At 36.0% G+C, this 16,112-nt stretch overlaps 1 protein-coding gene across 2 annotated transcripts in view; it reads right to left on the bottom strand.

Moving 5' to 3' along the window:
- EEA1 (early endosome antigen 1) overlaps nt 1-16,112 on the bottom strand; it is a 154,814-nt gene that overhangs the window by 70,738 nt on the left and 67,964 nt on the right. For both annotated transcript variants that reach the window (XM_070409588.1, XM_070409589.1), the window contains 3 exons: nt 15,620-15,741; nt 14,423-14,578; nt 8,673-8,789 (listed from right to left, as the gene is read on the bottom strand). In XM_070409588.1, coding sequence (XP_070265689.1) covers nt 8,673-8,789; nt 14,423-14,578; nt 15,620-15,741 — 395 coding nt within the window. The remainder of the gene's footprint in view (nt 1-8,672; nt 8,790-14,422; nt 14,579-15,619; nt 15,742-16,112) is intronic.

Below are 16,112 nucleotides of genomic sequence, written 5' to 3'. Positions count from 1 at the left end.
ACCTTATCTAGTATCAAATTAAAATAGCTACAAGTATCTAAAAAAGGGCTATTAAGATATCCCTATCTTTTCCAACTACATATCTGTATGAGACTGAATTTTCTTCATATACTTCAACCATATCATAACAGATTAAATTTATAGCCGAATGAGAATCCATCTCTCCTGTAGTAAGTTAAATATTTAAGAGGTTTGCAAAAATATAAACCATCACCACTATTCTTTGTTTTTGAAAAAACAGTAATTTTTCATAAATGTTCATATTTAATTGCTAATAGTTTTTAAAATAAATTAATAAGCATTTTAAAATTTATATTTTAATTTCTAATGTTGTAAGTATCCATAGATATAACTCAGAAAAATACCAGTAAAAGCTCTTTGGGGTTCATAACTTTGAGAATGTAAAGCAGTCCTAATATTATCATCATAACTAGCTAGTTTATTAATACTTATAATAGGAAGAGAGCAAAGGGCAGGCCAGACATTATAAGGATGGTCATCTGGGCAGTTTCACCAGGAAGCTACAGCTTCATGCTCCCCAGGGAACCCCAGAGTTATTCTTGCAGATCACTGGGAGAAGGGATCAAACAAAAGGGGAGATAGGCGCATGGTGAAGTCCAGGTGATGCAGGAAAGGTTCTTGCCTGTCAATCTAGTGTGTGGTACAATGGATTGGCTGGGGGATGCCCATCAGAAGCAGGTAAAATCCTGAAAGGTTGATTGGTTAGTTTAAAGAAGCTCCTGGTTAAAGTCCCCAGACAGAGTTCCCACACTCTTGCTCTTGCACTTGTTCCCTTGCTCTGTGACCCCGACTCGCCAGTGTGCTCACCTATTCTCTCTCCATAGCCATGTGGCCATGCAGACTACACATGCAGGATGCTAGACTTTAACATGGAACAGAAATTCTGGGCAATGGCCTTAATTCTGGCCCCGTGGAAGACAATTGGACTTCTTCCATGGCAAGACAGACACAGATGGAATCTTGGAGGGGAACCCCCTTAATTTTACATCATCAATAAAGCTTTCCACAAAACGCCATCCACCTGGGGCAGGGTGGGGGGGGAGCTTAGGAAGTTCTTTTCCTTGAGGCACCCCAAGAACTCCACTTCCACTAATAACACTGATATCAAGAAGTCTACTGACAAAGGGGTCACCTGTAATACTTCCAACAATAAAGATAAATTTAAAAATTTTTAAAGTCTATTGAAATAAAAATGTCTGAGAACTGCTGGCCAAGGCACAAGTAACAAATTACCACAAAATTTAGCAACTTAAAATTATATCTATTATTTTGCACCGCTTCTGGGAGTCAGAAATCCAGCAGAAGCTTAGGTGAGATGATTCCACTTCAGGGTCTCTCATGAGGTTGTAATAAACTGTGGGTCTAAACTGCAGTCTCTGACAGCTAGACAAAAGTTGTTGTTAGGGGCAGAAGGGAGAAATAGAATAGTGGAGAGTAGCTATAGTTATAAAAAAATATTAATCATGCTGATAACCCTGATTTTTTTTTTGTTCTGATTAAAGAAAGCACATTCTAACCTGGTTGGGAGTTTACGCCCAGAAACCTAAGAGTTAACCTGAAAATGGGCTCCATCCTCCTTATTGAGAACAGCCTATTATTGAGGAGATAGAAAAAGAGGGCTACGCTGTCAGTCAGGGATTGGACCATGGTGGGTAGAGGGGAGGAAGGGGAAGGGAAGTAGAGCTTTGCAGACATGGAGTATGGAAACAAACAAAGGACCTAGAACAGTGGTCGGCAAACTCATTAGTCAACAGAGCCAAATATCAACAGTACAATGACTGAAATTTCTTTTGAGAGCCAAATTTTTTAAACTTAAACTATATAGGTAGGTACATTGTTATTAACTTAATTAGGGTACTCCTAAGCTGGCCTTTGCTAAAAACGTCCTAAATCTGAAGGGTCGACCTTAGCGAATGTCCCCCTACTTCTTCTAATGCCACTTCTTCAAAATAGACTCGCCCAGGCCGAAAACTGACTTCTGCGCATGGGCCACGAAGTTTCAATCGCACTGTATGTGCGCGCCTGCACGTGGTATTTTGTGGAAGAGCCACACTCAAGGGGCCAAAGAGCCGCATGTGACTCGTGAGCTGTGGTTTGCCGACCACTGACCTAGAACTAGACCCAGTCAGGTGGAACCTGGCTGGGTGAGGAAAAGTAGGCAGGGACAGTGATGTCACCTTGGACCTGAAGTGGCAGTCCTCAATCAGGTTCCCCCATCCCCCTATAGACTGGAACTAGAGCTTCGAAATAATTGGATATTGCCAGAATTTTTTGAAGGGACCAACCAGAAACTAGCAGGGTTTATGAATATCCCTAGACAAAGAGCTTAAGCTGTAACCCACTTTGGGCCCCTTTCCTGCTGCCCTCATATGGCAGGAAGTCTGTCTATCCCTCAATAAACTTTGTTTCCAGCAACCATTTTTGTTCTTGACTCCATTCTTTGATTTTGCAATTCAACCTACCACCACATTATGGTTTCATTTTCTTGGAAAGATTAACAACCTCGCTGGGCCCTTTGTAATCCCCAGCCCCAACCCCCAGCCCACATTGCCTGTAATCTGTAACCATTATACCCATTCTTATCCCTTTTGCCTACTTCCCCATGTAATCTTTGTCCTTCTACCCCATATAAACAGCTGGCTTATGAGGGGGTGCAGAGCAGACTTTCATGGATGATCTGCTCTCCCATATTGCCCGCATTATTAGAATAAATACTCCAATTTTTTTTAGAAAGCCCTTAAGGCAGGGCTGGGCAACCTTTTTTCTGTCAAGAGCCATTTGGTATTTATAACATCATTTGCAGGCCATACAAAAATGTCAACTTAAAAATTAGCTTGCTATATTTGGTCAAACATTTAATTACTTCATCCCTCATACATGATTCGACCCTGTCTCTGCTTAATTGGTTCAAGTGACAGGGCGAGGGCTACGCCCTCCATCTTGCCCCAAATCCTCCATTTTTGGGCAGCAGCCATGTGCTCAGCAAGGAGCTTCTTCCCGGAAGCCCAAGCCTCTGCTAGCCACACCTAGGATTTCTTTAAACTAACCAATGATAATCAAGGGAAGTGCACGCCATAGATATGACCACATCCTGTGTAACAAGACACCAACTTGCGCCTGGCCAATCGGCAGGGCCCATAGTCCTCTCTCCTCCCCCTATAAAACTCCTCTCCCCACAAAGCTCTCTCACTCTGCCTCCTGCCGCTGTGTCAGTGAGTGTGGTGGACAGGGAGCACGAGCTAGCTCGAATAAAGACTCTTATGCTTTTGCATCGGACCTGGCTGGCTCTCTGGAGTGGTTTCTTGGGGATCTGAAATCTGGGCATAACACAAGTAGTGATAGGCAGCCCCAACCCATTTGTTGTCCTGTTTCAGTTGGAGGACCTGCTCCCAAGTTAATTCACCTAGCTGTTGGCAAGAGAGTTAATATTTATAGCCGATTATGTGTGTTACATGCAACTGCGCCAGCTCCTATTCCTAGAGACACTATAAATGAGTTATGTCCACAGTGTACTGTCCTCAACAGCCCTGCTTGGGTCCTGTAGACTCAGGCCTCTGGCTTCTCTAAGGAAGCCAATTATTTTTTCCCTTCTATCACGTTCTTTTCTATCTTGATTTTTCCCTTGTTATATTTCACAAAAATATTAAGTCTAAGCTAATAGTAAAGTCAACAAATTCATCTTAACTTTGAATATAAGGGTTTAATAACCCGTTATTCCACCACCACCAAAAAAGTAATGGGAGGAAAGTACAAAATACAAAATAAAAAACAAAACTGAAGGTCTCACACTTCCTGATTTCAAAACTCATTAAAAGCTGTAGTAGTTACAACAAAGCTTGGTAACACTAGATTTGGCAATGATTACTTGGATATAAAACCAAAAGCACAGATAAAAAAAGTAAAAATAGATGAATTACATCAAATTAAAAGGTTTTTTTGCATCAAAGGTGTGATATTGTGATTTATAATAAGAAATACACATTTGGTCTTCATCCCCATTTCTGGAACAGACTCCTAAAACCCTTGGAATCTTCTATGTTAAGATAAGAACAATAAAACAATAAAGATGTATTTTTTTATTCATAATAAACCCCTTTCAACCACCTATGAGTTTATGTTAATGAGGCAATTTATTTAGAAAGCCCCTAAGGCAGGGCTGGGCAACCTTTTTTCTGTCAAGAGCCACTTGGTATTTATAACATCATTTGCAGGCCATACAAAACTGTCAACTTAAAAATTAGCTGGCTATATATGGTCAAACATTTAATTACTTTATCCCTAATGCCATGGCAGGGCCAGACCAAATGATTTCAAGGGTCTAATGTGACCCTGGGTCTGGACATTCCCCACCTCAAGGAGAGGGGCTGGAGGCTAAATTAATCATCAAAGGCCAATGATTTAATCAATCACGCCTAGATAATGAAGCCTTCCTAAAAACCCAAAGGACAGGGTTTGGAGAGATTCTGGTTGGTGAACAAGAATCTGAGAAAAAACAGGGAGACATGAGAGCTCTGCACCCTTTCCCACAAAACTTGCCCTGCGGATCTCTTCCATCTGACTGTTCTTGAGTTATATTCCTTTATGATAAATCAGAAATCTAGTAAGTAAAATGTTTTCCTGACTTCTGTGAGTCACTCTAGAAAATTCATTGAATCCCAGAAGAGGGCTGTGGAAACTCCCATTTATAGCCAATTGATCATAATTATAGGTAACAAGATAAACTTCCAACTGACGTGTGAAGGGGAGTGTCATGGTCTTAATGTATACCATCTGATGATATCTCCACATAAGGAGTTTCAGAACTAAGGTAAATTGTAGGACACCCACTTGTGCCATAGAACTGCTAATGTGTGGAACGTCCACACATATGATGTCAGAGTATTAACAGTAAAGAAAATATACAGGAGAAGTGTTTTTTCTTTAACAAAAAGATACAACAGAATGAAAAGGCAACCTAAGAAATTAGAGAGACCAGGACACAGTTCGATTCCCAGGAAGGGCATGTGCCAAGTTGCAGGCTCAATCCCCAATAGGGGGTGTGCAGAAGGCAGCTGATCAATGATTCTCTCTCATCATTAATGTTTCTATCTCTCTCTCCTTTCCTCTCTCTGAAATAAATAAAAATGTATTTTAAAAATATATATGAGAAAATATTTGCAAATCATAGATCTGAAAACAGGTTAATACCAAAAACATATAAAAAACTCATACAACTCAACAAAACAAACAACCCAATTAACATTATATGGCCAAAAAGCACATGAAAAGATGCTCAACATCCTAACCATCAAAGAAATGCAAATCAACCATGATGAAATACCACCTTATACCCATTAGGATGGTGACTATAAACGAGAGAGAGAGAGAGAGAGAGAGAGAGAGAGAGAAAGAGAGAGAGAGAGAGAGAGAAATGTTGACAAAAATGTGGAGCATCCTTGCGCACTTATGAGAATTGTTATGTACTGTTGATGGTGATTGCCTCAAAATATTGAAAACAGAATTATTATATGATCCAGAAATTCTGCTTTTGTTTATATACCCAAAATAATTAAAAACTGAGTCTTACAGAGATATTTATATACCCATGTTCTTTTGATACTATTCACAATACCAAAAGACTATAGCAATCTAAATATCCATCAACAGATGAAGAGATATGATATATACATATAATGGAATATTATTCAGCATTGAAAAACAAGGAAATTCTGACACGTTACAACATAGAAAAACCTTGAGGTCATTATGCTTATGTGAAATAAGCCAGGCACAAAAGGACAAATACTATATGACTAGACTTAACAGTTACTTAAAATAGTAAATTCATAGATATAGAAAGAATGGTGATGCAAGGAGTGGCAGTGAATGGGGAGTTGTTTAATTAGTATAGAGTTTCAGCTTTGCAATATGGTGAATTCTGGAGAGAGTACAAAATGATGGCGCAGGTAAAGGCCTGTACTCACAGTACCCACAATGACATCAAATGTATAACTAAAATACAGAACAACCATCATTCAGAACCACCTGAAAGCTGGCTGAATGCAAGTCCTACAACTAGAGAAGCAAAGAAGAAATCACAGTGAGACTGGTAGGAGGGGCAGAGGCCCAGAACAGGTTGGTCTGAGACCCACGTGTGCCATTTTTTTAATTGGGAGGGAGATCATCTCTGTGGAGGCTACCCTTGAAGAGCTAGGAGTCCCAGCCCCACACTAGACCCCCAGCCCAGGGTTCCAGAGCTGGGAAGAGAAGTTCCTATAACACAGGCTGTAAAAACCAGTGGGGATTATGGCTGACACGGAGGCTGCTGGAGACTCAGGTGTTCCATTTAAAGGGCTGGCAAAGGAACTTACTTAGACTCCCAGCACCCAGCAGCTTTGGGAGACCAAGACACATATGGGGAGGAACTGGATTGTCTAGCATCAGGGCAGAAACTCAGGGGTGGCTTTCTCCCAAATGGGGGTACTCAGATGGGTCATTAATCCTATGCTGGGACCTTTCCTGTCACAGGGCTGACTGGCAGACATATCTGAGTCACCATTAGTCTGAAGTACACTTTTGGCTCTGCCCTGGGGATTCCCTGAGACCCTGTCCCATCCAATTTTCAGCCCCACCCAAGCTGTTTACAGCAGCTTTTCTATATGAATGGTCTATCCTCGCTCAGGCTTCAGATTTTGCTAAAATCTCTCAAACAAGCTGCAGATGATGACAGCATGCCCCAAACCTATCAATAAAAGGCCCAAGACCTGGCACTAGCACAGCCTGCCTTGCTTCATAGCTGGGCTTCACATGGGCACCTCCAAGCCCAATACAAATAGCAGCCATCTGCAGATCCCTCTGTAGTTCCTGCCAAGTGGTCCCAGGCAATGGCTGACTTTGTACCTCCCTGGAGGCCCTAGAGCCAATACTCCTGGTGGACAGCTTCAGACTACAGCAGATTACAACTCTAACATTAACAAGTGACACACTCAAGGGGAAGACTCAATGAGAACCAAAGCCCCACTGAAGCAAGTCCTGCTCCATAGGGGTGTTTCCTGCATAGTAGCTCTCCCACTGTAGACTCAGCTGGTCCTCACAGACAATCGGCCTAGAGTTTAATTCCTACCAGTGATGCCAAAGGCAGTCAAGGCTCAACTACAAGACTGTGCACACAGCCCACATAGGAGGGCCCCTAGAGTGCCCAGCTCAGGTGACTGGGGAGGCTAAGCCACTGGGCCCTACTGGGCCCCCAATACTACACAAGGCCACTCTACCAATTCCAGGACACATAGCAGTTCTACCTAATACACAGAAACAAACTCGGGGAGGCAGCCAAAATGCATAGACAAAGAAACATGTCACACATGAAAGAAATGGAAGCAAGCAAACTACTGGATACAGAGTTCAAAACCACGGTTATAAGGTTACTCGGGGATCTTCATGAGATTTTCAAGGATCTTAGTGAGAATGTTAAAGACATAAAAAAGGACCACTTAGAAACTAAGCATACACTAACTGAAATAAAGAATAATTTACAGGGATTCAACAGTAGAGTGGAGGATTCTGAGACTCAAATCAGCAATTTGGAATATGAGGAAGCAAAAACACCCAATCAGAAGAGCAAACAGAAATAAGAACCCAAAAATATGAAGATAGTATAAGGAGTTTCTGGGACAACTTCAAGCATACCAACATTAGCATCTTGGGGATACCAGAAGGAGAAGAAAGAGAGTAAAATATTGAAAACCTACTTGAAGAAATAATAATAGAAAACTTCCCCTACCTGGTAAAAGAAATAGACTTACAAGTCCAGGAAGCACAGAAAGTCACACAAAAAAGGAACCCAAAGAGGCCCACATCAAGACACATCATAATTAAAATGCCAAGGGTTAAAGACAAAGAGAGAACCTTAAAAGCAGCACGAGAAAAGCAGGTAGTTACCTACAAGGGAGCACCCATATGAATGTCAGCTGATTTCTCAAGAGAAACTTTGCAGGCCAGAAGGGAGTGGCAAGAAATAGTCAAAGTGATGAATAGCAAGGACCTACAACCAAGATTATTCTACCCAGCAAAGCTCTCAGTTATAACTGATGGTCAGATAAAGAGCTTCACAAACAAGAAAAAGCTAAAGTAGCTCATCAACACCAAACCAGTAGTACATGAAATGTTGAAGGGTATTCTTTAAGAAGAGGAAGAAGATACCAAAAATATTAACAGTAAAATAGCAACAAATATATATCCATCAATAATTGAATCTAAAAATCAAAAAATCTAATGAACAAAATAAACTGGTGAATAAAATCGAACCAGAGGCAAGAAAGCATGGAACAGACTGACAAATCTCAGAGGGAAGGGAGGTGGGGAGGCAGGAAGAGATTAACCAAAGATCTTACCTATGGACACAGACAGTAGGGTGGTGAAGTCCTGGGGTTGGGTGGCAACCGGGTGGAGGGGGGCAATGGGAGAATAAAAGGGAGATATCTGTAATACTCTCAACAATAAAGATTTAAAATAAAATAAAAAGATGATGAGTTCTGGAAATTGACTGCAAAACACTAAAATAATATACAGAATATATCACATTGTACTGTGCCCATATATAATAAAATATAAAGGATTAAAATTTAAGATACATAAAATCAATTCCCTACTATATGTAGTTTTAAAATTCTCACCTGATTTTTTTGTGTTAATTCATTAACAGAACTTTGAAGTTTTTGTAATTCTTGCACATACACAGCAACTTCCTGGGGCCCTTTGGCAAGTTCACTCCTTAGCTGGCTTATTGTGGCCTAAAAAAAAATAGAGCAAACAGGTAATTAAAAAATAAATGGAAGCATCCAAAGGCTTTAAGATTATATAGATTTTTGTCACTGTTGTTGTAAAATTGAAATAATCCTTAGAAGTTTCAACTTGGTTCTTTATCCTACCATCCTATTGCCAGCCCACATTTAATTTGCCTAAAAATAATTTTTAAAATTTATCCAAAATGTACATTTATTTAATAATACATGAAATAAAAAATTCCATCCTACTTTATGCATTTGAAGCATGCATGAAACTGCAAACTTGAATTTACTGGCTTTGAAACTGTACATTAACCCTCCTGAATTTGAAGAACATATGCAAGTCATGTCTCCATTTTCTCCCAATTTCTGTAACAGCCTTTTCTTTTTATTTTAAAAGCATGTTGAATGCAGATATAAAACGCAGAGTCACCTTGAAATATGGTGGATCATCTTATTTACTGTAATGGTAAGTATTTGTCCAAAGAAGTTATCCAATGGAAGTTATATATAGTTTCATTAAGCTGGATCACTCTATGATCAGGTATAAGAGCTGAACATGGTTTTGCTTTAATACATTTTAACTTTTTTAATGAAAAGTCATTTTTATTTTTAAAGCAATGGATCATTAAAAAATAATATAAACTTCCTATACATGAAAGTTTTAAGCATTAAAGCTTTCTCTTTAGAAAGACTAAGAACTGCTTTTTAAGTATGGTTTTCTATGACATTAACAAAAGAACTTTGTGTTTCTAATATTACTTATTGGATTTACTTTATTTTTCACATTCCTAAAATTATAATTTTTACTCTTTATTCATATGTAAACTTTATAATATGAATAAGACAAACTTTAAAATTTTTTCTTACTAAACACATCAGCAGTTACCTACATCATAGATTATAAATAAGTACTTTCAACTTCAAGGAAGAAAAGTTAGGCTACTAATTTATTGTGATAAAAATGCCGAAAGATCTTTTATACTACTCCTTTGGAAACCCCTCCAGAATGTGTGGTATCACTATGATGAAATTCAAACAAAAAAGGCTCTTTGTTCTAGCCACACTACCTTTCTTCCCTATTTCATTTTTTATTCTCCCCTGATGAGAATATATTTATTGATTTTAGAGAGAAAGGAAGAGAAAGGAAGAGAAACCTGGATCAGTAGCTGCAACTGGGAATCGAACCCAAAACTTTTTGGTATACAGACAATACTCCAACCAAGCCACTCAACTAGGGCCCTTTCCTCTCTATTTAACAGGCCAAGCTCACCTGTGCCTTGAAGGCTTTAGCACTTGCACTGACTCTTCCTGTTTCCTGATTCCTGCTTACTTCATTCTTCTCACACATATGCTCCTTGAGGAAACCTTCCTGATCATTCTATCTAAAATTGTCCCACATTATTGTCAGCTCCACACTTCTTTATTTGTCTTTACAGTGCTTAGCATTAACTGACTTTCTACCATAATTTGTTTACTTATATATTGTTCAGCTTCTACGAAGGAATACAATAAGCTTTATGAGAGGCAGCACTGTCTTACTCACCGTTATATTCCCACTCCTAAATGCTGCTACTTAGGCATTTAAAAAATTCTCTCTAAAAGAATGAGTGATTCTATCTCCAAGGAGTTGTCAGATATTTGTTCCATGGAAACCATATATTAGATCTATAAATAATTCATATTCCTTGAAGCCATGTCATTGAATTCAACTTTGAACTTTCATTCAAAATAATTAAGAAAAGATATTTCAAGCAAACATCCTGCTGGTAGTTTAGAATTATAATTATTGTCCTAATAGTCTACTACTCTTACTTAGTAAAATAATCACTTAAAGATGGCTAAAAACGTGTATGATTAAAAAAACAAAAATGAGCATATCTTTGAAGTTCTGAGATTGCCTTAAAACACAAAAATGCCATATGATGATAAAGATGCTATATTAAAAGTATTACTAATATTAAAAGTCTTCCAAAAACACATTACCTCAAGTTTAAGCATCTCCATTAGAAAGCAGAAAAAATAATAATAAAATGATGGATGAAAGGTGGAAAACAGGACTGACAAAAGTACACATTTAACACACAATAAAAATGTCAAAACATACTGCTAAATCTGATCTCTTATATTAGCATACTTTTAAAAAATAAATACTTTTTTAATAACTATACTGAAAATAATCATACTTATTCCATATCTTTAGCAACATGTTAGCTTTTATTTTATTTTATTTTTTAAATATATTTTATTGATTTTTTTACAGAGAGGAAGGGAGAGAGATAGAGAGTTAGAAACATCGATGAGAGAGAAACATCGACCAGCTGTCTCCTGCACATCTCCCACTGGGGATGTGGCCGTAACCCAAGTACATGCCCTTGACCGGAATCTAACCTGGGACCTTTCAGTCCGCAGGCCAACGCTCTATCCACTGAGCCAAACCGGTTTCGGCATGTTAGCTTTTAAAACTGAAATTCAAATGAGTTAATTTGGAATAGAAATAAAATTCTTAAAAAATAGTTTCCATTAAAGACCACATTAAATATAAGTTAATTACAACTTTAATATCTTCAATAATGTAGGTCCTTAGAAATAACACTTTTAAAGCTTTAAATCCTCAATTTCTGATCTATAAAATAGTTAATTAGTATTTATAAAGTACTTTCAAATTTTCTAGAATGAGTAATTTATATGCCATTTAAAATATCTAGACCTAAAACTGTCAATAAATGCGTAATGTATATATTTAATGAAAGTAATGAAACATAAGGACCTATTAACAATGCACACCAAGTTATATATCTTCAGCCTCAACTAGGAATAAATCATTGCATTTTTTAGCTTCTTTATTTCCTTTTAATGTGTTTTGTTTTTCATGCTAATTTTTAGGTTCAGTAAAATAGTTAATATATAAAATGAAATTTTTTTCGATTAAGTTCCTTAAGTGCTATAATTTACCAACACACTTAACTAAGAATAAATAGAATTAAATGTTAATAAATTAATAAAATAAATGCCATATATTTAAAGAGCAGGCAGAAGCTAAAAACAAATGCAGTTATAAACAAATAGATGAGATGGAATATTTAGACAGTATTTTTTTTCATATAAATGTATGAGACACAACTCAAAATAAATGTTAAGCTATACTTAATATAAATATTACAACATACAATATGGCAAAATACAAAAAGTCATAACAATAAGTATTAGGGTCAAGTTTAACAGCACAAATTTACTTTTAAGGCAAATCATCAGATCACCTAAAATAGAAGATAGCATGACACAGAAAGAACACAGGCTTTGGGTAAGACTTGAGTTCTAATGCTGGCTTCTTAATATTAGGTGCATGGCCTTGAAAAGGTCATATAATCTCATTGAGTCTCAGATTCCTCACATATATAAAACAAATTTAAAATAGTACTTAATTCACAGGGTTAAAAGAAACAAATGGGACTACATATTTAAAATGCCTAGCATAGTATCCAAAACTAGTGGTACTCAAAAAGTAAGAGTCAGTTTCTAATAATATTATTTTCTTATGCTACCTTTTACTAAAGTTGTTCAAAATATTTCAAAAATAATGAGGTCTCAATCACTATATATGTATTAATTAAGTAAGAAGGGAGTAAATATTATCTATGTTTTAGTAATAATATAATAAAATATTAAATCACCAATTATTCAGCAGGAATAAATCCCTTTATTTTAAAATTTACTTCAAAACACAAGCTTTTTTTTATGAAAACTTGAAAGAACCTCTTCTCATTACATATAAAGATACTTTAATCTACATGAATAAAAATATAAATTTTAAAAAAATCTTCATATTAAACTTAGAGTAATTCTTTTTTCTTCTTCTTTTTAATGTTTTTACTTTAGAGATAAAGAAACACCAATGTGAGAGAGAAACATCTTTCAGTTGCCTCCTGCACGTGCTCTGACAGGCAATTGAATCCATAACCTGGGCATTTGTCTTGACCAGAAGGCCTTTGGTACATGGGCTGACACTCAACTAACTGAGCCACAACAGTCAGGGCTAAACTTAGAGTAATTCTTAAATAAAATATTACTCAAAAGTATTTTCCCATGTGTATTTTTCCCAAAATGCAAGTAAGTATATAGATATTTCTTCTCTTTGTTCAAATTCTACTGATATAAAAACTATAACACCATAATTCTCAGCTGGAAAAGGTCAAGGAGGATTGCACTTTAAATAGACATATTCTGAAACTGCCATTACTGTGATTCAATTTTAGTCACTCCATTGCTTTTGTTTTTGAAATTTCAAATAACATTAAGGGAACTTTTCATTAAAACAGAGTAAATTTTTTTTTTAATTTGAGAAATACTAGTAGACAGGCAGATTTAATGAAAAGTAATTCTTCTTGAAGCACAGAAGTAAATGACTAGATTCACTCAGGTTCAAGTATTTCTACTCCAGCATTATCTAAATGGGATTTTCCTCATGAGATGTCTTTGATTCAGCCTCTCCTTGATTACACATTAGGAGCTTTTAACTGTCTTCAATAAGTTCATGAAATCCCTGAAACTGCTGGAAAAACTGTGAGATTATGTGTTATTGGACTACAAAGATCACTTTTGGGAATTCTGGCCCTAAAATTCTTAAACTTTAAACTCTGAAGTGTTAAGGCTCATAGAAAGCCTCATATGCCTATGCGTGTTGTAGACTTTCCCCATCCCCCATTGATAAGATATAGGAAGAAGTAAAAAATGGCATGGATTATCAATATTTAAAATCCATAGCTCAATATATTACTAAATATGAATAGAATAGCTTTCAGATCACCAGCTTAAAAACTCTAAGACAGAGATACAAATTGAAAGGTCACTATAACTTTACTTTTAAACTGAAAATATAAAAAACTGAGGTCCACATCACAAAAGAGAGCTTAAGAACTACAAATAATAGTATTCATAACAATATCTCTTATAGGATAAAGGCTGGTATTTTTACACAAATACATTTGTTATATATCCTAGAGCTTATCACATGCTGACATAACTATGTAAGGGATTTACAGGCCAAGGTCATGTCATGTTTGAGAAATGATAGAAGGAACTGAGAATGTTTATCCTGGAAGAGAAAAAACTCAGAGTAAATATGTACAGCCTTCGAATATCTCATGAGGAAAAGAGGATTAATTCCTGAGGAGAACTGGATCCAGTGCATATAAATTACATGGAAATGAATGTCAACTCAATGGAATGGCTGACTTATGAAGAAATATGAACCTCTACACCATCTAGTAAGAGTTGTATATTACTTCTCAGAAATGCTTCTTTACCCCTACCTAATTGAAATAAACTCAATTACCACTTACTGACTAGCCAGGAGCAAATTTAACTTTAAATATCATCTCTACACAATATACATCATTTATTAAATTGCACATTACACTTTTATGCAAACATTCTTCTCCAAATGCCTAGCTACAAAAAGCAGAGACAAAATAGTGACTCTTGGACCATATTGACTATATACCAATATTACTCAGAGAAAATTAAAGAAATGAAATACTGTTTTGATAGGTCACTCAGAAAAATCTCAAATCCTGGCTTCTTTTAACAGTATAAACAAGTTAATGTCAATCACATTTAAGTACACTGAACTTCATTACCTCTGAGTTAGCATAATCTGCTTGTAATTTTTTGCACTCATCTTTGAGTTTTTCAGATTCTCTCTCACGTTCCAAGGTCATGTTATCCATTAGTGTCTGAACTTGGACCAGTTCTTTCTTTAGCACAGCAACATCTTCTACACCAGGTCTTTGAAGCTGCGAAGCAACAACACATGTTAATTAGAAATTACAGTGAAAAACTAAAATTATAAACATTTTCAATGATTCTACTACAAAGAAATCAAAATGAAAACAATCTTCAATATCAATTACTGAACTCCAAACATCAAACACTGATTTCTTCCCCACAGCAAGACTCTTCTCTTCTTTAATAGCATTACCACTCAAGGTGCAAAATACCAAATTCACAATTATCTGCATTTCTTTATTTGCTTTCTTTGCCTTTACAAACTACACTCGTTGATAACAATCACTTGACAAATGTTTACATTCCTTCATTTTCTATCTTATAAAAATGAAGGAGCAGATTTAAGCATAATTAGGATTTGTTACAGACTGAATATAGTTGATTCATTCATTCACATAGTTACTGAGTGCTAAATAAAGAACAGAAAGGAGTCAAGAACAGATCCAAGGTTGTTAAGCCTAAGGAAGAATGGTGAAGATGTACAATACCAAAGACAGAAATATAGTTAGGAGGAATATGAGGACTTGATGTTATACTTATTGAATTTTTTTTATTTATCTTTATTGTTGAGAGTATTACAGATGTTCTCAATTTTCTCCCATTGGCCCCCGCCACCCCGTTCCTGCCCCACTCCAGGCCTTCACCACACTACTATCTGTGTCCATGGGCTATACATACTTATTGAATTTGAAATGAAAGCTAGAAATGCAACTAGAAATATCCTAAAAGTAGGTGGATTTATAAAACTAAAGAGCAAGGGAAGGTCAGGATCAGAGATATGCAGATATGGAAAATACAAAAAAGATGATATTATGATAGAAACAACAAAAATGTTAAAGGTAATAAATTATGTATCATAAAATTCCATTTTGATTTAAAAAATCATATCTAGAATATAGGAAAGAGGTAGAAGAACTATCGGGAATTTTTTTATTTCTTCCATTTTACCGTACTCAAGCTACTTTTAAATATTTTTCATCAGAACAGGTATTTCATTTTGAATTTAGAAGATTATAAAGGTATACGCTAATAAATGGTTTGTAAATTACCAGTTCAGTCTTTAGGTCTTGAATTATAGTTCCCTCTTTGTTTAATTCTTCTGTCAGATGTGACGCTTTTTGTTCAGCAGCTTCTCGAAGACTCCTTTCTTCATCATATTTTGACTTTATATCTAATTAAAGACAGTTAAATATATATATATATTAGTTTCATGACATTAATTCTAAGGAAGAACAGTTTTATAAATTCCTGTAATATCTATATATTACTTAATTTAAATCCACTGTCCTTAGATAACCATAAATATGTAATAAAAGTATACTGCTGATTACATTAAATAACAAACTTAAAATAATAAAAAGTTTTTGCATATATAAGTATTCTACTAAATAGAATTTTAGTGTATATTTAATCACATATAATAGTTAACCTTAAAGCATGTAGTTAAAAAAATAATAATATATGTAACTGATAGTATAACCAAAGGTTAAATTTATACTATGTTATTTAACATTTTCAAAATGTTATTTGTTAACCTTTAAG

The sequence above is a fragment of the Myotis yumanensis genome, unplaced genomic scaffold, assembly GCF_028538775.1.
Source record: "Myotis yumanensis isolate MYYU_CA2020_CCGP unplaced genomic scaffold, mMyoYum1.0.hap1 SCAF_3, whole genome shotgun sequence".
NCBI classification, from domain to species: Eukaryota; Metazoa; Chordata; class Mammalia; order Chiroptera; family Vespertilionidae; genus Myotis; species Myotis yumanensis.
Note: the sequence above shows the minus strand (reverse complement) of the source record. Positions and strands in the feature narration are given on the sequence as shown.